Here is a 27,642-nt window from a genome sequence, read left to right as displayed (position 1 = left end):
GTCCCTCAATACCACCTCCCTAGCCAAGAAAGAAAAAACAGCAGCATCTTTATTTCCTGCGGTGACTGAGGAGGGCAAACCTTTCCCCTGCCCATTCTTACCACCTTCTACAGAAGCGCCACTGAGTGCACCTTGACCAGCTGTGTCACTGTCTGGTTTGGAAACTGCAACGCTTCAGACCACAAGACCCTGCAAACAATTGTGGAAACAGATGAACAGATCATTGGAGCCTCCCTCCCTTCCATTTCTGTCACCTATCACAAACGCTGCTTACACAGGGCCTCCAGTATAGTAGATGACCCCTCGCATCCCTCCCACAAACTCTTTGCCATCCTGTCATCTGGGAAAAGATATCGCAGTGTACGGGCCAGCTCCACCAGACTCTGGAACAGCTTCTTCCCACAGGCTGTCAGGCTCCTCAACACCCTGGAATCCACTTGCACCCACTCCAATTCCAGAAACAGGGTTTAAAATCCCAGTGTGATGCGTATATTGTTATGTATCTACCTTGTAATTTGCGCTATCTGCAGTTTGCACTACGTGTGTCCTGTCTGTCTTGCCTGTATTTGCACCGTGGACCAGGAGGAATGATATTTCGTTCCACTGTATACTTGTAAATGGCTGGAATGACAAACTTGAACTTGAACTTTTACCTTTGTGTCTACTGAACAGTGGCTTACAGTTCTACCAGAAGGCAACGAATACAGGTTCATCACCCTCTTTTCCCATGTAGTTTGCCTGTGATCTAACTGTTGAAAATGCTGGCATAATATACTAAAACCAAGCAACCAAATACAAAAAGCTTGACTTTTGCCCTTGTTTCTATTTTTCCCCATACAAAAGGACTAAAATAAAGCACACAAAACACAACTGTAACCATCATTTTTATTTTTTGTTGCAAATATTACACTAAAAATTGTACAAAAGCATTGTAGAAATATTTTGTGCTGATGTTAGCATCAGAAAAATAAGAGAGATGTTATGCTACATTGAAATTATATGAACCTTTGTGACAAGAAAAGATTGTCTTTCAGCAGCAATAAAGGGGTATTGTTTCAGAAGGAATAAGGAAACGTTTATGAAATGTAGTGTTTCCAAACCATTCAGAAGAAAATAACTGTGCCACTAAACTGTCAGTGTAGGAAAGGGTCAAATGGGTCATGTGCCAGCCTCGTAATTCATTCATCTCTAGACAACAGGAAACATTAAGATAATTACGTATTGGTATAATTTTGTAAAATCCTTTGTGGATTTAAATTAAAACGCAAGCATACAACTTGCAAATGTTTTTCCAACAGTATGAGTTCTACAAATTAGCACTTATGTCTTTAAGCACATGGGAACACTTTTGCTGTTGTGTATGTAAGCAGAGTGATGGGAAAGTTTCTTTTAACAAACGATCTGTTACAAATTACTTGTGTAAGGGATTATGTTTTAAATTCAATTACAGTGAATTATGTAGTGTATAGTTACTATGTAATGTAAGGTATTATCTCTTACAAGAAATTTCTTCCCACCCTATTTAAAAATGTGATCACTTACACAAGTAACGTGTAACAGACTTTTTAAAGAAATCTTGAAGTGCAGATTAAACAGGAACATTCCCAAAATTTTAATCTGTTTTGTTTAAGAAAATGTTTTAAATGATATTAGAAGGCCAGTGACATTTCTTCTTTTTAACAGGAAATTAAGGTTAACCTAGAATTGTTCCCTTGGCACAGCCTGAGATTTTATACATGAAGGTTTGGATTTGGTTTTTACATGATGCACTACATTTGTTTCAAACAGGTAAGACCAGCTGGTTCCTCTTTACCATGGCATAACTGAAAGAAAATGTTGCTAAGTAACCAACATCTATACTTAGGGTGGGAAAGAGGAACTGGAAAAACTCACGTTGCGTCAATCCCGAAACAATACAGTATTTTCTTAATGATATTCAGTCTTTTAGTGTAAATCTACAAGGCATTTTACAACCTTTAGCATTCAATCAGCTTTACAAAAGAATTAAATTGCTTTTTAGAAAAGAGAAAACCCTTTCACAAAATGAATATCTATTTTAGCTTTTCTGGCTTAAACAAACCATCTAAGTAAGTGTTCAAGGTTACAAAACTTTTATTGCAATTATAAATTTCTCATTAAATATCTAACCCTGTATTGCTGCATTTGTCCTTGTCTTTTTTAGGTTTAATACTGTGAGCATATTAATCTGTAACAGTTAGTAAACATTTTGGCAGTTTGTTACTTTGAGACAATTAAAAGGATGTTTCTGTACAGTACATGTATAGAGTAATGTGTTTATTCACTGACAATGTTTCTGAAAAGCATCTCTCTTCAAGGAAGAAACCTTGACTCGAGAACTCAAAACTCTCCCGCACACGTTAGCCGACAGTGCTAACAGGGCAGAGGGTGATGGCACAGAGGTGGCATTTCCTTCAATGCAAAGTAAAATTGGCAGAAAGTGATTCATATCCAAGCGATCTTTGGTTAAGCACAGGCAGTGAATGGATTTAAGTCTGAAGAACAGGGCCGAGAATGCAGAAAAAATGGCTCAGGTGTGCAGCATAAGATTCGGCACTCAGGTAGCCTCAGCGATTTTCGAAATTCAAGTCAAGAAGGACATAGTGCTCAGGTATACATTAAGTTGTCCAGTACTTAAATCTACAAATGACTGGCTCCACTTTGATTGATAAGCTTAGAAATGCTTTTGAGGATTGCCGCTCTCTCCACCAGGATCTGTGGAAGAACAGCAATCACAACAAAAAAAACAAAGCCATCCACCTGAATTTCCATTCAGACACCCATTCGTTATTCTGCACTGGTGATCGCACAACCAAACCTTTGCTTAGATCACGGACTTCTTCCAATATTAAACATAAGAGCAAAAGCAATCAATACAGAGACCACAGGACACGCTTTCTGTTCAGTCACCAATTCCGCACCATAGAACAAGAAAATATGTACAACACAACCGACAAAATACCGGATAAAGGTAACAGTTGTTAAAACCTACATACTGTATACATTTTGAGAATTGCATACCAGACGTGACTCATTTTCAAAAGGTAACACTGTAATCAGTAGTGACCAGAATATCCCTCTAGTCTTCTGTGTGTAGCTGACCTTTTTATCACTGCGTTTTCTTCCCATTTGAACTTACCGGTTGGAAACCAGCATTACATAGATACAGCATTTTCAACAGACCTTCCAGTTCTAACCAGAAGAATGAGTTACAGCCATTGCTTAAAACAGAAAAAGACAGAACCAGACAACCAAGCACTGAGTGTCTACCACAGAAATGTGTCCGGAGGAGACAGCTTTCTTTAGCTGCACTGGCTGACAGTTTCTAGCTCGGAACCCTAAAATTAAAATAAAACATAAAGTAAACTCCGGAAACACAAATAGTTGGAGTAAACCACATCCCCATTTACCATCTTAAAAGATGCACAACTGGAAACACCCACTTCACTCTTAAATTATATACCAAACTGAAATGCTCAGCAGGACCAATCGAATCTGACATTTTAACTGTCCCTTTAAATGCAGTAACAAAACAACGAGGAAAATAAGATCTTAAGCAAATCTCCAAAAGTACAGAAAATTACATATTCCACTAAGATATTTGGCTATCCAGAGAAATGGCCTAGAGTTTGAAATGAAGGAAAACAAGATTTCTACTAAAAAAAACACTGCTCTCAAACAAGAATGGGAAATTTTGATTTTTTTTCAGCCCTTTGCTCAATCTATACATATAAAATTTATACTTATACTAAAAAAAAACAATCAACAGTGTTCAATTTCACCGTCAGGAGCACAAACCTGAGGATTGCGAAGCCTGTGCTTGTTCAAGTGGTGTGCATTATTGCTGCCCTATTTCAAACCAAAGCCCTTAAAACAGTTGCAGAAAAGTCAGAGGCCAAACAGTTATAGCTGGATTTCATTTAATTCGGTCTTCAACTATTACTACTGATTCAATGTTACTTGATATGTCAAACTCTGGACAAATGCAATGTCTTAAACAAACAGGGCACATTTTGCAGAAGACCGAATAGGCAAGCTCTTCTAAAATCGGGCTCCCAAAACCAAACAATGTCTATTTGAAATGTGAGGGACAGTTGGGTTACGCTGTAGGTTAGGGTCAGTTTATCCATAATCACTTTAATTTGAAGCGACTCCCGTTGAAGCCAAAACAGGTACAGGAGTTCAGATATTTCTTACTCTACATTGAAAAGTTACTGCAGCTATTTCAACACGCATGGAGTTTCCCCATCCTTTAATTTACATTCTGTACTTAATTCTCATTTTCTGTAGATCCCCTACGAAACCTGCAAACCCCTTGAGTCAATGTACAGTAAATTTGTTAATTTACAGCAAAAAGACTGTTATATCAAGAGGAAGGGCAACATTTTAAGACAGCGGTTGAAAATAAAATGCACTCCAGATGTTGCAGAGTAACTGCCTTCTATATACAATATCCCAGGACATAATCACATTGAATTCACTCCTGTGCTAGGTCCTACTTCTTTCTTTAGTCAGAAAATAAAAAAACAACAACTTTCCAACCTCCAGCCATCGAATACATAACCAAAGTTAATGACTTACTTCAATTTAAAAAAAATTGAAGGTTTGATCACAGCTTAAAAAAAAACTGAATCAAGGCTGTAACAAACTCCAGTATTAGGAATAGAATTCAAGAAACAGGAAAAGGTTGGCGTGAAGACAAACTCTCGAGTCATGGTCAGCTCTCGTGGTGAAGATGCGATGTTAGATGGCGGACATACAGTGCGGCTTTGGCGTACTAGCCACATATGACTGTGCCACGTCGGAAGGAAAATGGCCCGAAACCGAACTGAACCGCCTTCTCCGCAGTAGTTCCTACAGTCCACACCAGGCCTCCCCGGCAAAGCAAAAGGCCAAGGCCAGCAGGTATATGAACGTTGGCGACTGCTTCATTCCGATTGGCGGTCGTATTCTATTTTATCCCTGCCCGAGCCGCCCCTTCCCATTACCGCCGGAGGCTCGCTCACAACAGCACGCTTATGGCAGGGAGACGGCCCTCCCACTGCAGTTCTCTGGGGGATGTGGTGCTTCACTCACCAAGAAGCAGCGCTCAGCCTTTGAGGAACGCGCCGAGACGCTGGACGTACGCCCAGCAATAGTGAACAATTAGCTGTATGTTGGGTTTTTAACCCCCCCATCCCCAGCTTCCTTCGACCCATGGCTACAGATCTTCCCTGCAGTGGATCAAGGCTACTAGTAGAAATACCTCCAGTTGTGCGCCCTAGAAAATCCAGTACAACTCCCGTGGTCCCCAATCTGAAACTGAAACAAACTGCACAAGAGAATGCAGAGGGGAGGGGGGAGGTCTCGCTCATTAGGAATGTTATCAGAGTTTGGCCATGCACAGAGCCCAGCCTGAAGGAAAACAAAACAAAACAAACGATGGTTCAGAATGGCGCAGAAACAAGCAACACCTCGATGGTTTGGATTGACAGGGGCCGTGTCCAGACCCCTGCACCGGTGCAAAGCTTGGCACTGTCCTGGGCCAATCCGGTTCCCCCTCAACAGTTCTCAGGGTCGATGGGGTGCATGGAGATGTAGGGGCCGTTTTTTAACTGCTGGGTGGGGTTGGAGTCGTTCTCTGGCCCGTCCTCCGGCTTGTCTCGGACCTGGGTGTAGGCCGTGTCTTCCTTGGCCATTGTCTACAAACACAAACCGCGAGAACGGCGTTATTTCTCCACACGCCTCTGTCTGAGGGAAGGCGGTGGGGTGCTGTGGCCAAATGAAAAACTCGACTTCTAGTTGAAAACAGTTTTGAAAATTTGCGCCTTTAAGGCTGTCACGGAGGTGAAAAATCCACATTCACGTAATGCGCTGTAGGTTCCAGCACAAATGAGGAAAATTAAAAGATAAAAGGATGTTGGAAGGCTATGCACTTAAATATTTGCCGGTACAAAAGTTAAGTCTTTTCAGCTGTATGACCACAATCCTAATTATCTCTTTTGCAAAAGCTGCAAGTTGACTCTGCTTCAGTTTTCCCATCAGTACTTTGACACTTAATACTTTATTACATTTATAATTACTCAGAATCCTGAACTGGGGTGTTTTTGGGCCATTTTTAACATGTATTAACAGGTAGCAGGCAGTTTAGTTCACTAATAACAGTCAGTACTACACGTCAGCAAGTTGTTCAAGTTATAGCAAAGCCTAAGTGCCAAAGAAAATATGTAATGAATGATGCAATCATGAAATGCGGGTTCATTTAAAACTAAAACTTTCAGGGAAAACAAACTAAACGGTTGCAAGAAAACCAAAATCTGTAAACTGTTAAATAAAATGAAATAATGAATTAAGACTTACAGGAAAAGAAGGGAAAGCTTCAGAAAAATCAATACGCTTAACTTCATTCTGAACAGAAACAAAAAGGAACAGAAAAAAATGTAAAAATAGCAGAAAATAAAAATGCACAGTGTATATTCATCTGATACTGGAAATGCTGTACTTTAGCACTGGACCAATTATTTCCAAATTTACGGACAATGTTGTTTCAGTCTTAGCCAATCTTAAATAAAGAAAAACAAAAAAAAACTAAGATTTTTCCATCTCAGAAGGGATAAATAACTCGGTAACGTGTGCAGACCTATACCCAGACTAGTTTCCTATCTCTTCCAGGGATCATTCCTTAGCGAAAAAAACATTTTCTGAAAAACAAACATCTTGGTAAGAAACTTTCTATAACTAACTAATAACCTTTAGTATGACACTTTCTATTGATTTTTCATGAGCACCTCCTTTAAAGAAACTAAGAAAACATGCTCTGGTTAATTTCTTGGCCATGCATGCTTTTGCCTGTTTTAATGGTTAAAATGAAACATGGGTTAGCCCAGACTAGCAATGTGCTTTAAAGTTCATTTGCTGCATGAAAAAGAATAAGCAAAAACCAGTTAGACTAGGACTACACATTCACAAAACATCTGCAGGGCAAAAACCTCTGGACTTAAATATAAATGTTCCACAATAAGCTACCAAATCAAAAGGGGTACAGTGGTATTTTCTCAAGCTTGCAACAAACAAATGGATATTTAACAGAAAGCAATCTGGACTGATGAAATGGCACGTTTTCGACTTCACTTAAGGTGAAATGGAAAATGGAAAATCCAGACACAGTTATGATCATCTACCTTGACAGGGACATTTAAAAAAATGCCTCCAGGGCTTTGAATTAATATTTAGATAGCAAGCAGAAAATAATAATGATCAATACTCAAAAATGGTATGTTGGAGTTGGTTATATGATCAGCATTCCTCCTATTACATTCTTTTCATAGATTTTATTATTAATATTCTCCTGTTGTTTGACCAGACTATGTATTGGCTTGAATACATGCAAGTTCAAAGCAATGCTCTAATATATGAATATGAGAAAAGGAAGAACAGCATTTTGTATTGATGGCTGGGCAGTCTTATCCTGAGGACTTAAAATATTAATTCCTTTGCATCTGTATTACCAGCAAAATACACAAATGCTTCTCTCTGAACTCGAGAGCATTGTTTTGTGGAGGCAATAAAAGCAATCTGAATCACTTCTAGTGTGGCCAGATTTGCCAAGGAAAGAGCTCTGCACTGTATAAGAAATGGCATCTTCAAGTAGCAGCATTCTTGACTATAGCTTCTTGAAGGGTGTTTTTGCAGCTGTAGAAATCTTTCAAAACTGCCACTAAGAGCAATATTTTCCAAACATGACCTGATGAAACAAGTAGGTTTCTTTTAATATTCATGTTGACGTTTACAACCATGAAACAAATTGCTTCCTTGTTAATGTTAAAAAGACAGAAAAAAAGACTAATTACTGGGTGGAGCATTTTCAATTATATAATTAAAAAAATAAATAATTGGGGGGAAAAAGAACCTTCATTAGCTCATACTCACTCTCTTCTGTCTCGCTCTACAGATGAGGATGATTAAAACCAACAGCATGATGGCACCCAGTCCCACAATAATCAGAGGAATGTTGGACACCACAGTGACAATTAACAACAATTTCCTCACTTTTGCTGCTGAAGCATCATCAATCACAACGGTCTGAAAGAAGAAAAAAAATGCTGTTGATTCAGTTTTACGCAGTCTTGAAAATGTGGTAATGAAATACCAAAAGCTGCAAGTAGTTTATTAAAAGAAAAAGTTCTTACCTCATTTACAAACATCACTGGAAAGATGGTGTCATTTAGATATTTGGTTTGGCTGAAGGGAAATAAATGACAACATTAAAATGTTTACTCTGCAAACATGTTTACTTGAAATTAACAGGAGTAGCTGTTCTCCATCTTCATCTTTTGGATACAGTAGGTAAAAAACCATGTCAAAATTTCCCATCACTGTGCCATGGCTCCGAAGACAGCTGTTTGGACACAATTTTATGCAAATCTCTCTTTGATTTCTGCCTATTCCACTCCCTCAAAATTCTGGCTAACATTTTTGTCAGGCCAAGAAACATTTTTCAGAATGGACTGCGTTATATCACGTATACCATTATTCATTCTTCCATTCTTGACTACTGCACAGTGGTCTGCGTTCAAGTTGATTTTCACTTTTTTTAAGCCGATTTGAAACTTACGGAAAGCCGCTGACTTTTTTCAGCAAAATGTTCATCTGTGCTCTCTTGCAGGCGCGCACAGGGAAACCGGTAGTCTGTAGAGAGAAGACAAGACCAAAATTAGAGTTTCTGGCATATGAACACTTTTCCAAGACAGAGAGGAGGGAACCTGATTCAAGCATTCAAAATCTGTAAATGTACTGTAAAGACAAACCAGTAGATTGATTGAGAACCAGTCAAACAAGACCCCGAGGACAAGTAAAAAAAGTTTTGTGGAAATGCATTTAAAACCAGGAACAAGACCCACTTTTTACACTAAGGGAGTAAACGTTTTGGGAGGAAGGAAGAAGCTACCGAGCCATGTCTAGGCTAAACTGCATATTTAAGCAACTTCAGTGCAAGTTCAGTGGTTTTTTTATATGTGATCTGCAGTGTTTTCAGCCACACAGATACCTCAAAAAAATAAGTTGTGCTTTATTAGTTTAACCTACTCAATATTCATCAGATTTTCCAATGCCTTTAAAAGGGGAAAAAAAAGGTAACTCCACTGCTGGAGAAAAGCAATTTCCAAAATTCCAAACATTTCAAAAAACTAATTTTTGTCCAGCTCTGTATTGAACACAACCGTCTGATTCACACACTGTCCACTAGATGGTGCAGGAAAGTACATCCAGCCAACCGTCACAAAGCTGCTCATTGCTAGAAAGACCGTAGCAGCCCTGAGCCTATCCCAGAGGCAGAGAGCGCAAAAGGGGAACACACCCTGGACAGGACCTCAGATCTCAGGACATCCACACAGGAACGGTTTAGGGACACCAATTCACCTAGCCGGCCTGTCTTGGGGAGGTGGAAGAGAACTGAGGCGCTCGCAGAAAACCCACGCAGACAGAGGAGAACAAACTCCAAGGAGAAGGAGCCCTGGTCAAAAAGCATGCCCAAGACCCAGGAGCCGTGACATCGCAAGAGCTTATCATCAATGTCACCCTGCCACCCATGGCTTTCCGAATTCATTCGCTTTCGAAGACGCAGCACAAATAATTCGCAAATTCATTTTTGACATTTGGGTGAGGAATCTCAGTGCGGTTCGGGGGAGTGATAAAAGTTACCAACGTTTCTTAAAAAAAAGACAGCTCTTCGGATTTTTCTGCGGCTCTTCCCAGTATGATCTAATGTTTTTCCTCCCTTGTCTGCGGGGGTAACAGTAACAGTTGCGTAACTGTTGTGTAACAGTCTGACACAAGGGATTTTGGAAGCAGGCTCCTCTTACTGGATTAATGTCCAGGAAGGTTTCGTGATCCTCCTTGTTTGGCCTCATCCCTTCGATGGCACTGATGTACTTCTGGTCGGCCTGGTAGAAGTGTGGAAAGGAGACCACGACTGGAGCACCTTGAAAGTCAGAACACAACAGTGCCGGTGAGGAAGAGATCAGAACAGCAGCAGCTGAGATTGTAAAGGCTGGAGTGCAATTTCAACCTGCCCCCCCCCCCACACAAAAAAACCCCAACACAACAGGAACTGTATCCCCTCTGTTCTCAACACGATCGTCACAATCGCAGCTTTAGGTCCGAAGAGTGGAAGGGCATCTCGAGCGCTTGAGCCACTCGTACATCTGGCTACAAACAAAAAGCGTGTTAAAGTTCAACCAGCTTTGTCTGAAGAAGGAAGGGTAGAGTAAGACAGATCCTGCCCTCCACTCCAGTGACCCTGCAAACGAGAGCTGCGAGTGTCTGCATTTCACATTTCGTACTCCGTGTTCGCTCAGTGACATGTACATAGGACGGGAGGGGTATCATGCTTTGTTTAACTGCACAGATTAATGCTCGCATTTTTCAAATAAACAGGTTCAAGGTACCTTCCGGTTCATTGTTCTGCAGCACCTTTAGACTACTGTGCACTGATGCCACGATCACTTAACTGTATAACCCTTGGCCTTAATTGTTCCAACAAGAACATCCAGTCCAGGGCTTTGTTCTGGTGGCACTTGTTCCATTTCGGTTCCTGTTTTTTTTGGTATTGCTACTCGCACGATGTATCCTGCTGCCAAGACTGAATATTTCCACAACACCCAGAGGACGTTCAAGTAGTTTCCTCACAATACACAAAGCTGCCCCTTCACATGGGACGTACGAAACTGGGGCTCCTCCAGAGAATGACAATGTGCACATCTATAATAATAATGAATAATTCCTTGTACTCATATAGCACTTTTCTGGACACTCCACTCAAAGTGCTTTACAGGTAATGGGGACTCCCCTGCACCACCACCAGTGTGCAGCCCCACCTGGATGATGCGACGGCTCACCACACATCAGCTATCAGTGGGGAGGAGAGACGAGTAATTCATAGATGGGGATTTTTAGGAGGCCCTGATTGGTAAAGACCAGGGGGAAATCTGGCCAGGATGCTGGGGTTACACCCCTCCTCTTTTCGGGAAACGCCCTGGGATTTTTAATGACCACAGAGAGTCAGGACCTCGGTTTTACGTCTCATCCGAAGGACGGCGCCTTTATACAGTATAGTGTCCCCGTCACAATACTGGGGCATTAGGACCCACGCAGACCGCAGAATGAGCACCCCCTGCTGGCCCAACTCACAGCAGCAACCTTAGTCTTTCCCAGGAGGTCTCCCATCCAGGTACTGGCCAGGCTCACACCTGCTGAGCTCCAGTTGCCGGGCAATATGGCTGCAGCCTTCAACGACTTGCAGAAATATGACTCGCACACAATCAAAACAGTTCTTAAAAGGCTCTTGGAAATTCATCTTCTTCAATAATCTATTTTCTTTAGGCAAACGGTCATTGAGGCAAAAAAAGCTGTACAGTGGCAATTTAATCACTATGAATTTTAGGCCAGTGTACTGTAGGGTTACAAGAACCGCAGAATATTGCCTGCAGTTATACTTGTAGTTGCACTTTAAATGACAAAATTGGGAGAGTTTACCCATTAGAACAGGTTTTCTTCAAACTTTTCATCTGACTCAGTATTTGGATACAATCACTGAAATGTGGCAATATCCAATACAGGCAGCCAAAAGTCTCTGAAAAATAAAAGTACAGATAGGAGCAAATTATCACTCATCCTAAAGTTGACTTGGGCCCAGGAATCCAGCACTGTGAGTAAAAAATGTCCACGTATTGAGGGAATGCTAACTCTAACCCTAGCTGGGGATTCAATTGTGCAGTCCCGCAGGGTGTCAAAGAAGCCCTCCTATGCCTGGGCAGTGCCCACCACCAATACCCAATCCAAGCCAGGGGCAATAAAATAATGGCTAAACTGCATGATAAAACGTGGTGCATTTCACTGCACGCCCTCCATGAAATCAAAATTAAAAAGGAAATTTTAAAAATATCTAATAAAATGTTATTTTTCCATCATTCTGAATCTTGTCTAATGCTTCTCTGAATGTTTGGGGCCTCTTCGATATTCTCAAGGAGTTGAGAGCCGCTGTAGGAATCTGTTTTGCTTAAGCAAGCAAAGACAATAAGTGAAAAACCTTTCACCTAGTGGGAAGTGGGAATAATGGTTTCTTGAAGGTGAGTCAGCTCCTACAAATTGCACAGTAGGGACGAAAAGCATTGCACAATCATTATTGTTACAGCTCCCCTTCCTTGATATCACATGATGGGCTCCACAACTGCTATTTGGAGTCACATTCTGTCTGGGAAAAGGCAGTGGAACAGAGGTGAATGCTTTCCTTCTGTCCCTTTTGGCTGTGGTGCTCTGGGCAGAAGTTCACTGTGCCGTAAGTTTAAAAAAGGGGTACTTTAATGTGGATATGTGGGTTTCCAGTCGTCAAGTCACACGCACAGTTTGACACGTGTCACGAGGTTACACCCTGCAGTCAGATACCAACTCCATCAATCAGTGACCATCAAATCAAGTAATTTTAGATTTCCAGAAGGCTTACAATAAAGCTTTGCATAAAAGTTAATTCTTTAACTGTAAGCAGTGAAGTTAATGCATGGTTCTGGTTTGAGATATGGTTACTGGATAAAACAAATAAGGGGGAATGCTACAATATGGGAATTTATTAAGTACAGTACCCCAAGAATCTGTATTAGGAACACTATTCTTTCCAATTTATGCAGTATTGATGATCTAGATCAGGAGCCTCAGACCAGGTTCTGGAATGCCAGTGTGCAGTCTTTAAAGCATAAGCAGATGAAGAGCTGGGAGAATCTGTTCATTTAATCAATATTGAACCGAAATTGGATATGACTGCAGCTGAACATCAAAATGTGAAGACACGCTGGCCACCCAGGACTAGGAATGAGCAGCTTTGAGCTAGATTCTAGCATGTTCAGTAAACTAAATTAATTCTCAGACCATCCTAAAATAGGAAGATTAGCAAACACTGGAGTAGCTGGAAAGGAAGTTCAAAAACAATGAATCACTTGGCCAACACCATGCAGACCAAGTTTAATATAAACACGAGCAGTAGCTTGTTACATGCAGGTAGCAGAAACAAAACTGAAGGTATGGTATGAACTGTAAATTTGAAGATGCCTGTGAAAAAGACTTAAATGTTGATGTTATTTTCCAGACACACAATGTCACAATGTAGAATTACAGACTAATTGTCAAAATTGTAGCTGTAAGAGTAAAACCTCTTAATGTATTAAATATATTAAAGAAAGTATATGTTAAATTAATAATAGATCATTCTGGTCCTGATCTTATAGTAAACTATATTACAGTTATCAATCAATCTGAGGAATTTCATCAGACACTAGAAGGATTTGCCAATTTGATCTTAAGAGGATTGTACCAATTTTGTTGAATGCCTGCCTTTCAGACTGCTTTATTTCACTCCTACCAATGTCTATGTTAGAATTCATAAAAATATTTCATGTGTCTTTATATAACCTGGCATTTTTGTCCCCGCTAGAAACAATTTCCTATATGGAAATTAAATTTCCTTCATGAATAAATCAATTTTGCACAATGTGAACTTCAGACGTCACAAACAAGAGAATCCATAGAAATGTGTTGCTGTGCAGCTGTGCATGGGAAAATGATCTGAAATTATGATTTGGATGCAGTTTCACGCAGAAAAAAAAATCATGGCATTATTCTGCATGGTAAATTAAATTACCCAAAACATATTGCAATGTGTGACACAAAACCTTGGCCCCATCAAGAAAAATTTCTCACTTCAACTTGCTTGCAGGTGCAGCTGGACCCCTATTTAAAGGAAGTGGGCAGACGGGACTTCCTGTCATGGCCACACCCACCACAGAGCTAGGGGCGGGGTTGGGGCGGAGCCAGGAGGGGAGGGGCAGCTCCCTACCTTTACGACACACGCTGACCTTCAGCACCCCAGTGCCCAGGCAGTCTCCGGGTGGCACGCAGAACCCAGCGTTGGCGGGGTTGTCTTCAGGGCTTGCAAGCACTTCCAGCGGCGGGGAGAATCGGTACGCCGGTATGCCCTTGACCTCCACGTCCTTTTCAAAGTCCACGTGGATTGACCTGCAGGTGGGGAATCGAATGCCATCAGAAAAATGCACGCGTTTCTCAAAGGAGATCCTTTATTAAGCTCACCATAAAGTCAAGGGCTCAACAGCTTGAGATCAACAATACATCCAGATGATTCTCTTCCACCTTTCTTTAGATCCGAAGGGTGGTTTTGATTCTGTCAGTGGTTGCGAACTGTGGTTAGCAATGAAAAGGAGAAAAACACCATGCAAGAGAAGCACTGCCAAAGAATGCAGGTAGATGGCCCACAAAGTGAAGAATCAACCACTGCTCACTACAGTGTCCATTAAGGCCTACTGGTATTGTTGCAGCCCTGCCAGTATGAGGAAGCAAGACTATCTTGTCACCATGTTTCATGAGACAAGTGGTTCAGAAATCAACCACAGGCAACAGACAAAGATCTCCATTACAAACCAGCATCAACAGGGTACAAAGTGTTGAAGTACCGCGTGAATGTGGCTTTCAAGACTGCAAGGAAATAGCTCTTTTAGTATCAAAAGAGACTGACTTGAATTTGTCAGACAACTGGAATCGTGTCTCATGGTCAAATGAAGGGGAGATAGAGGTTTTCGGGACTACAGTTAGCATTAATTTGCCACTCACATTGAGAAAACATGTCCACTGTGGAATATGGTGGTAGGTTTATTACATTTGGGGGGAAATCCCCAAGATGCCAAGACATTTAGACCAAACACCTTGTTCCCTGCTGAAAAAGTGACATTCCAGCATAAGAATATTGATCCATAATGATCAACTGCTAAACCAATAAAGAAATGGTCTGACTGCACACATAATAAATGTTCTTGGCAGGCCACCTCAGTCCTCAGTCCCACTGAACCTTGATGGTTAGAACTCAAGAACACAGTTCACAAAAGAAAACCAAATGAAGGAACTCGCACTACAATTCATCCTGGCCACGATCCGTTTTTTACCCCTGGGTTCTGGTAGGAGGTCGCAGTATCAGACCACTTACCAATAGATTCAGAAACAGTTTCTTCCCCCAAGCAGTCCGCATCATAAACAGCTCAAATTAGCACCTGCACTTTAGGGTACTGCACTGTTGGCACTATGTCCTGTCTTGGCTGTATTATAATGCCTATTGTCTAAATTTATTGTCCGTGTCCGTTTTTCATTTCTGCCTATTTTTTTTTCCTCTGTTACTGGGTACTGCTGAACGAGTAAAAACTCCAACACACTTGTTGTATATGGAAAATAATTCAAGATTTTTTTGTCTCGTCAGTGTAATCCCTGCCAGAGGAGGCTTTACAAAATACAAAGTACTGGTCCAGGGCAGTCAATAAATGTGACTCTTGTGTTGTCTGGATTTATTGATTTAGAACAAATATCATTTTATTAAATACAGGATGACTTTTTCATAACACATAATCCAAACTAAATCATTGGGTTATGTTTTTTGTTCATATTTCATCGGGGGTATGAAGAAACCTGGAGGGAACGGAATATAACATTTTGTCAAACTTTATCATTAAGCTGTTATACGAAAAGTGAACTAAATGTGAATTAACTTTATCTTCAGTCTAAACCACAGATGAAAAACTAACTCTTCCAGTAAGTGAGATAGTGCCTCATTACAGTACGTATCTCCCCATGTGGTTTCATAGCTGCTACATTTGTGCAATTTAGGAATGCAGATACCTACCACTCCCTTTGACAAGAGTGTGGTAATAATCAGTTTCTGCAAATATCTGTTTTTATCCTAGTACGCAAGATTTTCCCCCCCTTTCTTCTTTGATGGCTTTCAACACATTTGACAGCTATTTTGTGTTTTTTGGACAGCAAATAATAATTACATACTCCCATATTTTCACACACTATATTTTCATGTGTACCAAAAAAAACGATTAGAGGAGGGCAAGAACATTAATTCGAGAAATCTTTAAGTTAAAGGAACTGAAACTATTTCGCTCTGAACAGAGAAGACGTCATACAATTATTTTAATTCCTGGAAGGTACTGACAAAGTCAAGTCCAAAATTTACTTTAGAATCAAAACTGAAACCAGGACAGAAGTAGAACTCAGGGCATTTAGAACTGGAATCAGGAACTATGTCTTTACAGAGAAGGTTGTGGAAATGCTTTCCTTTTACCTGCAGTATATTAAAGTGCAATGTACCAGCAGTCTGAAACAGACAAAGGGATCAGGACATTCCATTCACTTGGAGGACCAGCATGGAAGGGACAGATGGAAACTGCAGTATTAGCTAAGGAAATACAAAGGTCAAAATACTTTGGCATATGAATTGAAGTAAATGACCCTTCAGAATATTTAGTTGGAAGGTCAACTGTATAGCAGTGAGAATTACCTTCCTACTGCAACAAAAAAGAGCTATTTGCCATGTGAGAAACTAGGTGAAAGTACTGTAAGAGGCTACTTGAAAATCATGTGAGAGCTGTCCATGGCTCAGATGAATCCAAGAGATAATATACTGCTACAACAAATACTTTCCATGCAGAATAAAGGGCCATCAAATTCATCACCGCCCAAAGCAAATATTTGGCCCAAATCCCAAATAGAAACAGGACCATCACTAAAATCAAAAACAAGGTCATTACTAGGTAAAAAGTCACACTGAAACCAGTGCAAGGGTTAGTCAAAGAAACAGTTCAGTAAGTAAGCATGCGCATTAAGAGACTGAGGTTAAACTGCTTCTGAAAATCACTTCCATTTTTTTCCCCGCATACAGCTGTGTGCAAATTGCAAATTTCCCTCCGACATGGTGCCATTTTTAAGTTGGAGCTCTGCTCCTATAGCACTACAGATGTGTACTTGTCTTTAAAAGCCAAAAAAAGCACTGCCCGGGTCAGGTCTGGCAAGAGACTTTACTTCTAATAGACCTGGAGAGAAACGGAGGGATCATACAGCATGCCTGTGAAATTCTATCATACGCTGTAATCACTTTAGTCCTAGAGTCTCCCATCAGGAGTTTCTGCTGCTGGAGGCTCATACACCCGCTGGTTTTCACTGCAGCGGAACTGGATTACTACAGAACTACAGCAGGACACTTTGGGGAAATGAGGCTGTTCATGTTTTATAGATGGTACTTCACGACAAAAAGTGACACTGTGCCCCATCATCACTTTTCAAAATAATCCTCACTTCATCATGCAGAATTAAACACCGAATTTAATGCAAGTCTGAACTGAAGTGAAGGATAGCTGCATCTGCTAATGGCTTACGCCAAAATGAAAAAAAAAAGAAATAAATAAACGAGAAGACGGCAGAGCAAGGCGTACCTGCACAGATCGGCCGCAAAGATGAAAAGCGATTCATTCTTCGATATCAGCGGGTGGAAGGCGCCCCCATCTGTGCCGTTGATCATGTTGCTCTGGTTGGAGGACCACCACTGCATCGTGCTGAGGAAGAGAGTGTCAACCGGGTTAACGCACCTCTCACAAACAAAGCCCCCGCTTCAGTGAAGCCCTAACCCACCCACCCAGCTGCTGGAAAAGAGGTCAAATGAAGGATGATGGTATGGATGGGGAATCAGACTGAAGTGTATACCACAGTAGCACTGAAACACACAGTTGTAGCACATAATGAATTGGCTACATTAATCTGCTCTCCTCCCTACTGATAGCTGATGTGTGGTGAGCGTACTATGGTTGCCGTCGCATCATCCAGGTGGGGCTGGAGGGGAGTCCCCATTACCTGTAAAGCGCTTTGATTGGAGTGTCCAGAAAAGCGCTATATAAGTGTAAGCAATTATTATTATTATTATTATTATTACATAAAAAAGCAAACCATAACTGGCTTTAATTTAGCCCGGCGATACTGAAGTAATTAGTTTAGAGCACAAACGCGGTGTTCCATGACTTTCTGGCAGCTAACAGACGTCCAGCAACATTTCCACAACACTGGAGAAGACTTCTTCAAGGGGTAAAATGTAGTGTAACTAATTGAGGAGGGACCTTTACTTCCACAGAGTCTGGGACACCTGCATGGGATTCAATACTTTCTACTCAGGACCTTTTCAATTCAAATTCAATTTTAAGCTAGATTCATGGCAGGAGATGGTGGGCCAATATTTGCTCATGTCGCAAATCCAGTCATTTAACAAAACCTCTATACGGGATCAGCACTCTGTAAAAACAACCCTCTCTTTCGAATATTCCTTTTTTCTACTACAAGACATTTCCATGTGGAACAAGAAAGTTAAGAATGCCATGCAAGATCCCTAACTTAATAGACGTTGACGCGCAAAAACTTTAAAAATTAACTTTATAGGTCTTGAAGAGAATTTCCTATAATCATCTTTTTAAACAGGAAAAGAAGACAGCTAGACGGTAGTCAACATCAAGCCCATCATGGGAAAAAAAAACCTGAACAATTTCCTCTTTTTAGCTGCAGCCCGAGAGGAAAGAAAATGTGCTGCAAAAGCTCTTTGGTGTCCAAAGTCTCTGGTTACTGGTCACAGCACCACGTGGAAGAGCCTCTTCTTCTGGCCACACGCCACAGCCAGGGATCATCTTATCTGCATTTCAGAATCTGGCTATAGGCAGTTTTATACAGTATGTGTTTGTTTTTTTTAATGAAGAGCTAAATGTCCAAGTATGTTAAGACAATGGTTACCTCAGATGTCCAACAGAGATCTGAACGCACTGCCACACTGGAGGGAGGAGGATCGAACCACACAATCCGAATAAATCTCAACGTCACCCTTGATCAAACTGCAGATGTACTGGCTTCTGCTGCAAGACATCTTTCTACACATTTGTTTTCTAAAGAGGCACATAGGGAGGGATTCCGGTGGTTCTTGACCAAGGCGTGCTCTTGGAAATTGCAGAATTGGGTGCTGGTGTATCCAACATCTCCCAGCTCATTACAATTCAAGTGTAACAGCTGCAAGGCTGTACAAGTGAACCACAAGAATGGGCATTGCTGATACTGATCATGAAGAAGCAAACTGTATCAGATCAAAGCATTTTTGCAGGCAATGTTGTCTGACCCTAAACAGCATACGTAACGGTTTAAAAACTGACCACCAACTGCTAGAATACATACCAGGAAGTCAGGAATTTAAATTTCCAGGCCTTAAATCAACAACTTTGTGAAATGAACTCTTATCTGCTAAGAGATCTTCAAAACAATTTAGGCTGTATCTTTTTTTAAAAAAAAAGCCTAAAGAAAGTTAAGCCTGAGAAAGTGTAAATTTCCTAAAACTGATTAGATATACTGTACTTAACCCACAGTGAGCATGGATATATTGTGTTTTTTTTATCAAATAAAATTTAATTGAGCATCCGGTAAACTGTACATAAGAACATAAAAATATGAGATGCAAAGCCATTAAGCCATAAAGCAGGCTGGGTCCTACAGGAGAGAAGGGAAGGTTTCAGATATGTTTTGCAAGAAAAATGAATGCTTATTCATCACGGTCTCCACTCCTTTACACAATAGGATCCCTTGTTTGTGCAAAGCACAGCAAAAACTAATCTTACTGTAGTTTAAAGGGTTCTAAAAGAACATAGTGTAGTGTAGTTCAGAAAAAAGGGATCTGAAAAAGTCAAGTTTAATACAGTACACAGGGTGTCTAAAAGGGTTAACTAAGCTGATGAATTACCTCTCCTCTCTTTATTAATTCAAGCATCAAACACATACCAACAGGTCGAGGTAAAGTAACATGGGCACATCTCAAAACGACATGGGACTGCTTTTAAAATGAAAACCAGGAGGGTTATGGGAAAACGGAACAAGCGACCCAACCATGACGATGAAACTAACACCCTGGCTTTTTTGAAAAAACACCTGGGCGGGATCCCTGGATCATTTGAGAAACTAACCCGCGAACGGAGCCTGACAAACAAAATGGCCTCTTCTCCTCTGAAATCATAGTCCAAGCACTGACAGATTTGTGATCCCAGCCTAGATACACAGAAACTTAATTCTTTCCAGCAACACATTGCTAAAGAACAGAATCAACAGCCTCGTCTGTGAAGTGAAGAAAATGTAAGTCTCTGTCCGTGCATCTGGGACAAGAAGATATGTACAGAGAGGAAATACCAAACAAATGAGAGTGGTTCTAAGACTCATGTATTGCTGTTCTAATGTTCCGAGCAGCATCGCCATCCTTGCCACTCTCCAAATCTCGTTACGAGTGTAGCACGTGTAAATAACTATTATTTTCGCTTGCTTTAGTAGAACCACGTGGAATGTTAATTGGCCACTTGACTCGTGTATTTCAATCCAGACATTCTGAACCAAATCAGAATATAAACCCTGTATAGCCTGCAGGGACATTTGCCTTGTAAATCTCCCCCATTTAAAAAAAAACTGTCACCGATGGAGCACTTAAACAGCTATTAGTCCTTATCCGTTTAGACTCTTCTGTTGCAAAAGAGTAAGTCTCTTGACTGCTGACCCTGCACCAATTTGTTCTTTGCAGCTGAACAGTCTGGCTTAATGTTCCTACTGTTTAGTGCGGTCACATGCTATAAATGAATATTACGCTGTATATTACACTGAATACATCTTTACCTTTGACCGTTCCACGTAGCAATTTTCCCATAATCTCTGTAGTCTTCTTCTCCAGTGTGGAAAACAAACTCTCCTTCACTGGAACCGTTTTTCTAACGGGGGGGAAAAAAATGAACATTCAGTGGACTATGAACTAGTTCAGGCTCACCAGCACTCTTGCTCACTTTTACAGATTTACCAAGTCCAGTAATCTAATGGTTTCATGAAAAGCCTGCTTTAAAAATGGACACTTATGACTAGCACCACCCTAGCTACAATAAAGAGGAGACTATTCTTAATTAAAACCCTTTCAGAACACGTTTTAAGGAAGAGTAGCAATGGCGCATAGCGCTTCCAGCTTTCGCAGAAAATGCCAATGATGGCCTTTCTGAAAATTAAAGCAACCTTTGAACAACACACTGATTATTAAGGAAAGGCGTTTATATTGTACTGGGGCACGAGAGAAAGGAAGCTCTGCCTTCAATCAGAAAGCAGCCAGCTGCCATCTTCTGTCCCCTTTCTGTGTCCTCCTGACCAAAGGCCATGAAACAAGATCATGATGGGTAATCATTTTTTATTCTTTTGTTATTTAGAAGCCATCATCATGAAGACTTAAAATAAGCAAATCTATATATCAACAATGAAAAAAATCCATACTCCTCATCCTGCTGTATGGAGTACGTCAACACTTCATGTTACTGTGTTTGTCTCTTTTATGCTACTGCCTGCTTCACCTTACTCCACCTAACGTTTTCAGCCGTGTAAATGTTAAAAGACTGAAAACTGCAACAGAAAGACCCGCTTAAAATCACCAAACGATTAATAAGACAGACAAAATCACAAATTTGAAAAAAAAAAAGATACAGAAACTGCTTTTAACGTGCCTTTGTTGAATACAGACAATCGCAAATACCAGCCGTACCTTGTACATGAGCCCAAAGTATTCTTCTACCTCAGGCTTAAAGGGTTTGAGTCGCGAAAGAAGAGGGTCTTTGAAGCCCCACAGTATTTCGTTCACTGTGCGAGTCATGAACATCTCCACGCCTATGGAGGCCATCCACAAGGACACCATGGAGCTCAGGAGGAAGCTGGACTTCACAACATCCATCACGGCCTGGAGCGCAGGAGAAAAGAAAAGCGGGACAGCGCCAAGGTTATCCTGGGCTTCTGGATCCGGCTGCTGACAAACTGTACCTGCAGCTATTAAAAACGAGCTTTAGAGCAGGATCCTGAAGTCAAGAGGCTTCATGAGAATGGTTTTCCATAACCGTAACCTGCCCAGAAAACCACACTTTCCAGAGAGATGTGAAGTTACAGTCATGATCGGCTTGAGGCCAGCAGTGTATTCATCTCCAACAGAGGAAAACTAATTAATATCGATCAATTAGTAAAACGCCCGGTAGTTACAAAGGATGAAATGATTTTTCCTGGCCTCTTTATTGTCTGGTGTGTTCAAATTTAAATATCAGGACTTAATCCATACCAAAAGCTTAACAGGCCTTCCAAAAAAGATACACTGTGGAAATCAGGGAAAATTCTGTACCATTCAGATCTGTGGTTTATTAGATTTTAAATTCAGAACTATGGCCTGAAGACTGACCATCGATATCGAAGTAATGGGAGAAGACACTACTACTGCTGTTCAACATTGCAACATTAGCACTATTTGTCTACAAAGAGTATGCACATACGGTTAAGAACACTAAAGTATAACCTGCATGAAACTAGAAAAAAATATTAACCGATTAAAGAACACTTTGTTAGTTTTCCAAATGTGCTTTGGCTCTCAGCCTTTGAACAACCAAGCTCTGAGCCAGACTGCATCTATTTCACAACACCGCCAGTTTTTTTTAAACACTAAATGGGTTCCACTTCCTCAGTGTCCAACAGTGAGCTGGGTCTCGCTTCGCAGCTACAGGACCAAGGACAGGAGACACTCCAAATGTTTTGCAACAATAAGTAATAAGAAATGAAGAAACACCAATGATCTCCACATGCCTGCCCCGTATATCCTTCGGACCAGCGATTCTCCGACTGCCTTTTTTTTTAACCACTCGTCAATGATGGGTTTCAAGGCATTTTGACGTCCTGAAAGCAGGAATTATGCAGAACGGGCTTTGGATGTCAGAAACAAATTTAGATGCTCAGGGCTCAATCTAGGCTGTAGGTGAGTTTGATGTCAACAGTTCAAACCCACAAAGTGCGTCTTGGCCACCCCTAGCCTTGGGAATAGGTGCATATGACCCTGAGCAGCAGAGCACTAGGCCCAAAAGTCTGAATGCTTATTGCAGTTTTGTAAAGCATGTAATCTGCTAGCACCACTCCTTTTTCACAAACCCTCAGGCTGCACTGGCTGGGTGTTGGAGCCCTCCAGACACACCTCACCGGACTTCACACTCTGGCAGCTCTTTTAACTGTATTCCAATGGGAAAAACTTCTTTCTTTAGTCTTTGAACAAGAGCAAGCAAGAGGATACAGAAGTCGGAGCCTGTTCTTACCTGCTGATTACATCCATAGAACCTACAGCTTATTTAAGGTTTGAGCACACAATGCAATGCATTTTTGGTGCCTTTACATAAAAAACAGTTTTGCATAAACATTCCCGGGCTATGACAAATGAGTTTCAGCGTGCGATTAGCATAACAAATGCCTAGTACCATTTTTCCTTTGCAAATAGCCCTTTTCAGACTTACAATGGCAACCTAATCATGTTTTCATGAACTTAAAGACGCACACTGGGACCAAGGAAGCCGTGACGCCGTGTACCGCTGGAAAGTACACAACTTTACTTGAGAGTGAATGAAGGGGTTGTAACCCGCTGTTACCTCCCCAGCTGAAACAGCATCAACTCTTGACATACGCAGTGCGCGGTGTTAAAATGAAAACATCCGTATCCTGTACAGAACGCGGAACACAGCAAGGTTAAACAGAAGCGATGTGGAGGGATCCCGCTGAGCACAGGGGTGCGAAGCCGATCGCCCCTCGAGCACGAATGCTGCTGGGGTTCCCACGTTCCCCGCCGCACTGACGCCCCTTACCACGGCTGGGATGTTGACCGTTGTCAGGCGGTCAGTCTCGGGGTCCCCAGCTGACATCTCTGGAAGAAACACGAAAGACTTGGGGTTCAAGGCGGAGACCTTCGTTCCGTTATCCACAAAGGTTACGTTCTCTCGCGGCCTGTACTCCCTGAAAGAAAAAAAACAAAAACAAACAAACAACAAGATTAAACCTTGATATGAATTTTTACATCTCGATATCACTTGCACAGTTCCCCCCCCACCAAGGACACAATTCTGGAGGGAGAAAAGGGCTGGAAAAAACACTGGTCTGCAACACAAGAGACAATTTGAACTTCTGAAGTTTTCTAGGGCTCCAGAAGCGCAGTTGCACACCTTGTCTGGTGGGGTAGTGAGAGGTAGCCGTGTCAGAAAGCCAGTCTGTGTCTCGGCACCAGCAGGGAAGGAGGGAGAACGAGAGCTCACAGTAGCAAAGGACTGTTCCGATTGACAAGCCTGTGAAACCAGGCAGGCTTGAGAAAATACGGCCCAGGCCCAGCACAGACAAGCTGAGCGGTATTGGGGTTGTGGCTCTTGCCAGGGAACAAGGTCACCTGGACCAGGAGTGGGGTATCACTTGGCCGGGTAGCAGAGTACCTACACCCCACAGCTAAGCCAGAGGTGTTGATGGCACAGGCTGAATCCCGAGGACTCCCTGTGCCTTATCATCAGCAGACAGACAGGAGGTCTCAGATTGTGAGGCCAGAAAGAGTAAAACAAAACAACAAAACGGCTGATTCTGTGTCGGGGACACAAGCGTTGGCTGTAGATAAGCAGCCAAACAGTATCAACCGGGGAAAACCAGAGATCAGAAAACATACTGATTTTAGTAAAGACCCGGGGCTTCGAGAAGACTGAAAGTGAAGAGGTGTGCTGGAGTGATAAAGGAAGTCAAGGCTGACAGAACAGAAGGAGTTGGATACTCCAGAGCCTTGGGATTAATGTAGACGAGCGAGGAGCGCCAAGTTAAGACCGGCCAAGAAGGAAGAGGACTGTGCAGGATGTGGATAAGCTAGGAGAGAGGCCACTCACTACACGAACAATTAAGGTGACACGCTGGCAGTTTTGGGGATTGTGGCGATGTGTGCCGGCATTTGTGACAAGCATATTTAGCTCATAAGCAGGCCAAGTGACCTCGGTTTAACTTTTATTTCAAATTGATCCTGGAACTTTGATATTTGCTTTGGGATCTTCACTGTGTATTTAACCCACTTCACACACATTGAAATTCAGGTACTGTAAATCTAACCTGGACTTTGGAAAACCAGTGGAAAATGTGAGACAGCCAATGGAAGTTTCAAATATTAAAATTTAAGATGCAATTTTATTGACAAACGCGATGTAAATGCTACTTATTTACAAAGTCAAATAAAACGGTATTCCCTTTTGAATTAACTGTGCCAATCATATGTCAAATTGAAATAATACCAATTAGCAATTATTCCTTGCACACACTTCTTACTGAAATCCAGCCTTTTGACATACACAGCTGAGTTCTCACTTGCACTCAGTTTCTTAATTAAAAGAAAGGAGCCTATGACAGTGTGCAGCCACTACCGTACTGTTTAGCATTCAATACAGCTTGCATTTGGACTGACATGCATTTCGCAGAGCGTCACTGGAGAAGTTCCAGGAATCAACAGTATTTACATCACTTTGTGTTCATCTGTACCATGTTCTCCCTCACAGTAGGATAAAACAGCACTTGTACGTCTGTATTTTCGTTCAGTATCTTCACAAGTGAGCCTCAATCGCCGTTCTGAAATCGTTACAGTGCCCATTCAGCACTGCACACTCCCACCGGGAGGGAAGAGGACAGTGGTTTCACAAGACAAGATTGGGAAACAAATTCAGACAGAACTCGTGAAAGAATCTGCAATGAGCAGAAAAAACAGGACGTGGGACTGCAAATGTTTTACCAGGAATAAACCCACTGAGATAAAGACACAGAGACATGAGGTGAGCGGTCTGCCTTTAAAAGTGAAAAACAACCTGCACAGCAACCGACAGACACAGAAGATTTTTTTTTTAATAGTATGTAGACCCTTTATAATTCATCAGTAAAGTCCTCAAATTGGGGAATTCCACTACCTGACTTGAGGAAAACGTTCTCTCTTTCTTTTTTCACATGTAAGGAAGTTGTAGCGCGAAAGAGGCTTCCCTTTCGAACTGGCTAACTGGTCGTCCCCGTGCCTCCTCAACGTGTACGACGGATTTGCGCTTGTTCCTCACCTGTACGTGTATGGGCCGATCTGGGTCACAACAGGTTTCCCGCCCTTGAGAAACACGTCAGGGTTCGACACATTGAAGAAAAAAAACTGCATGTAGACAGGAGGAGGGGGGTCCTTCCACGATTCAAAGACATCTTTCCCCTCCGTCAGGGTGATTTCCTGCAAAACAAAAAAAAAAATGAAAGTCAGTTGCGAAACGTAGAAAAATGGAGCAAAAGACAACTTTGTTTCTAGGCATGACCTATTTTTTCCCTCAATTCTTCGCTTACCCTTCCACGGACGTTAAATACGACCGGTTTGCTTGGGGAAGGGAGGGCGGAAACAAGACACCCTCTAAAATCAGAATAATTGCAGCTTTCAGAAGGCCTTTTGTCCACATGCTTTTCACCAGGTAGTTTATGGAGAAGGACACAGCTTGACCCCCGGGGGTCTCAGATTTTACACTGACCTGCGCCGCATCGCCGGTGTGTATATATATATAACTCGTACAAACTTCGAATGAAGCACAAAATCCTTAACTTCGTGAAAGTGCCGCAAACCGCCATGTTGTCGCACAAACCGCATTCGAGTTCCCAGGAATTGCGCCGCGATGAGGCCCTTCCTGCTCACTAGTCCCTGCCCCACGTTCCAGCGCGACCTGTATGCGGCTGACGCGTAAGCAGTATTTGTCGGCAGGAAAAGCGCCTCCCAGTTGAAGGCAATACTTGTATGGGATCAAACGAGCAGTACTCGCAAGCCTGCTTGTTGACGGTGTAAATCGGGCCGCTGCGCTTCAGCGAAGTTTTGTGCCTCGTTCTGAATCACGGAATAGGGTGCTGCGCGTACCCGGAAATGTCATCTATTTTGTGAGGTAAACTCTACACAGAAACTTGTCAATTTACTGTTACTGTAGTCTGAAATGCACTCCTCAGTGCTGATTCCCCTTTAAGCAGCTGTTTCACACTACACTACACCCCTCAGCTTTGCTACAGGTGTTGGACGTCTTGTGCCAGTGGACTGCCTAAAGACTCCCTTCTTTCTGCAGACACAAAAAAACACATCTTCAGCAAATCCCCACCCTCAGCCACCGCCTTCAGCTTCCCCACATCGTTTGAACAAGATCCAAGAGGTCCATTTAAGTGTGTTTTCATTTGCTGTCTTTTTGACAGCTTCCTTGGGATATGATGGCTTAAACCAGGCAAGATTTTATACAGTCGAAAGAGTTGTACACGTCTGTGGCTATATCTCGGGTTACATTACTTTGTACATTGTTTTCTCAACCAGGGTGCCAGCTTTCAAACATTCTTGCTGCCTCTTGTGGTAAACCTTTAGAAAATGTAACAAGATTTAGGCTCGGCCTTGGTGCAGACAATGTCTTTATTGACTGTATTTTACTGCAGAGAGACATGGATACCAGTCTCTATTGTTCTGTTGTAAAATGTCTCATGATAATTCATCGTGAAAGGTACTATGTGACAAATTATGAGCACGTTTCTCTCTGTGAGAACATCAATTTCCATGCAACAACTCTACATAGGCATACCAAGTGCATAAAAGTGCAAAATTCAAACAAGCTCACCTGAGAAACTCGCTATTAGCAAAATATTATGCTGCATACAGGTCTGGATAGCCTATTTTTGAATTTGAATGTAAAGATATGTTACAAAATTTTAACCATTATACTTAATACATTAAGTACTTCCAGTCCTCAGCTGCTGTATAAATATTCTTACCTAAACCCACATAACCTGGAACATTTAGAAAACAAAAATGAAAACTGTGCTAGTAACAGCTGGAAGACTAAATAAAGTAATAAAGAGTGAACTGTTTGAGAATCC

The 27,642-nt window shown here is 41.7% G+C and overlaps 1 protein-coding gene across 2 annotated transcripts in view; it reads right to left on the bottom strand.

The window, feature by feature from the left end:
• Positions 1-871: 871 nt before the first annotated feature.
• Positions 872-27,642, bottom strand: part of scarb2a (scavenger receptor class B, member 2a) — a 37,545-nt gene continuing 10,774 nt past the window's right edge. The window contains exons 2-13 of one of the 2 annotated variants that reach the window (XM_069187392.1): positions 25,827-25,984; positions 23,577-23,724; positions 21,461-21,652; positions 20,560-20,651; positions 17,319-17,438; positions 13,880-14,058; positions 9,858-9,976; positions 8,612-8,685; positions 8,187-8,238; positions 7,927-8,079; positions 6,358-6,405; positions 872-5,699 (exon numbers count right to left, since the gene is read on the bottom strand). In XM_069187392.1, coding sequence (XP_069043493.1) covers positions 5,559-5,699; positions 6,358-6,405; positions 7,927-8,079; positions 8,187-8,238; positions 8,612-8,685; positions 9,858-9,976; positions 13,880-14,058; positions 17,319-17,438; positions 20,560-20,651; positions 21,461-21,652; positions 23,577-23,724; positions 25,827-25,984 — 1,476 coding nt within the window. In that variant the 3' untranslated portion in view covers positions 872-5,558. The remainder of the gene's footprint in view (positions 5,700-6,357; positions 6,406-7,926; positions 8,080-8,186; positions 8,239-8,611; positions 8,686-9,857; positions 9,977-13,879; positions 14,059-17,318; positions 17,439-20,559; positions 20,652-21,460; positions 21,653-23,576; positions 23,725-25,826; positions 25,985-27,642) is intronic. The other variant, XM_069187393.1, reaches the window with a different exon arrangement.

Source organism: Lepisosteus oculatus, chromosome 3 (assembly GCF_040954835.1).
Source record: "Lepisosteus oculatus isolate fLepOcu1 chromosome 3, fLepOcu1.hap2, whole genome shotgun sequence".
Lineage (NCBI taxonomy): Eukaryota > Metazoa > Chordata > Actinopteri > Semionotiformes > Lepisosteidae > Lepisosteus > Lepisosteus oculatus.
The sequence above is the reverse complement of the archived record's forward strand: the minus strand, read 5'-3'. Positions and strand labels throughout refer to the sequence as shown.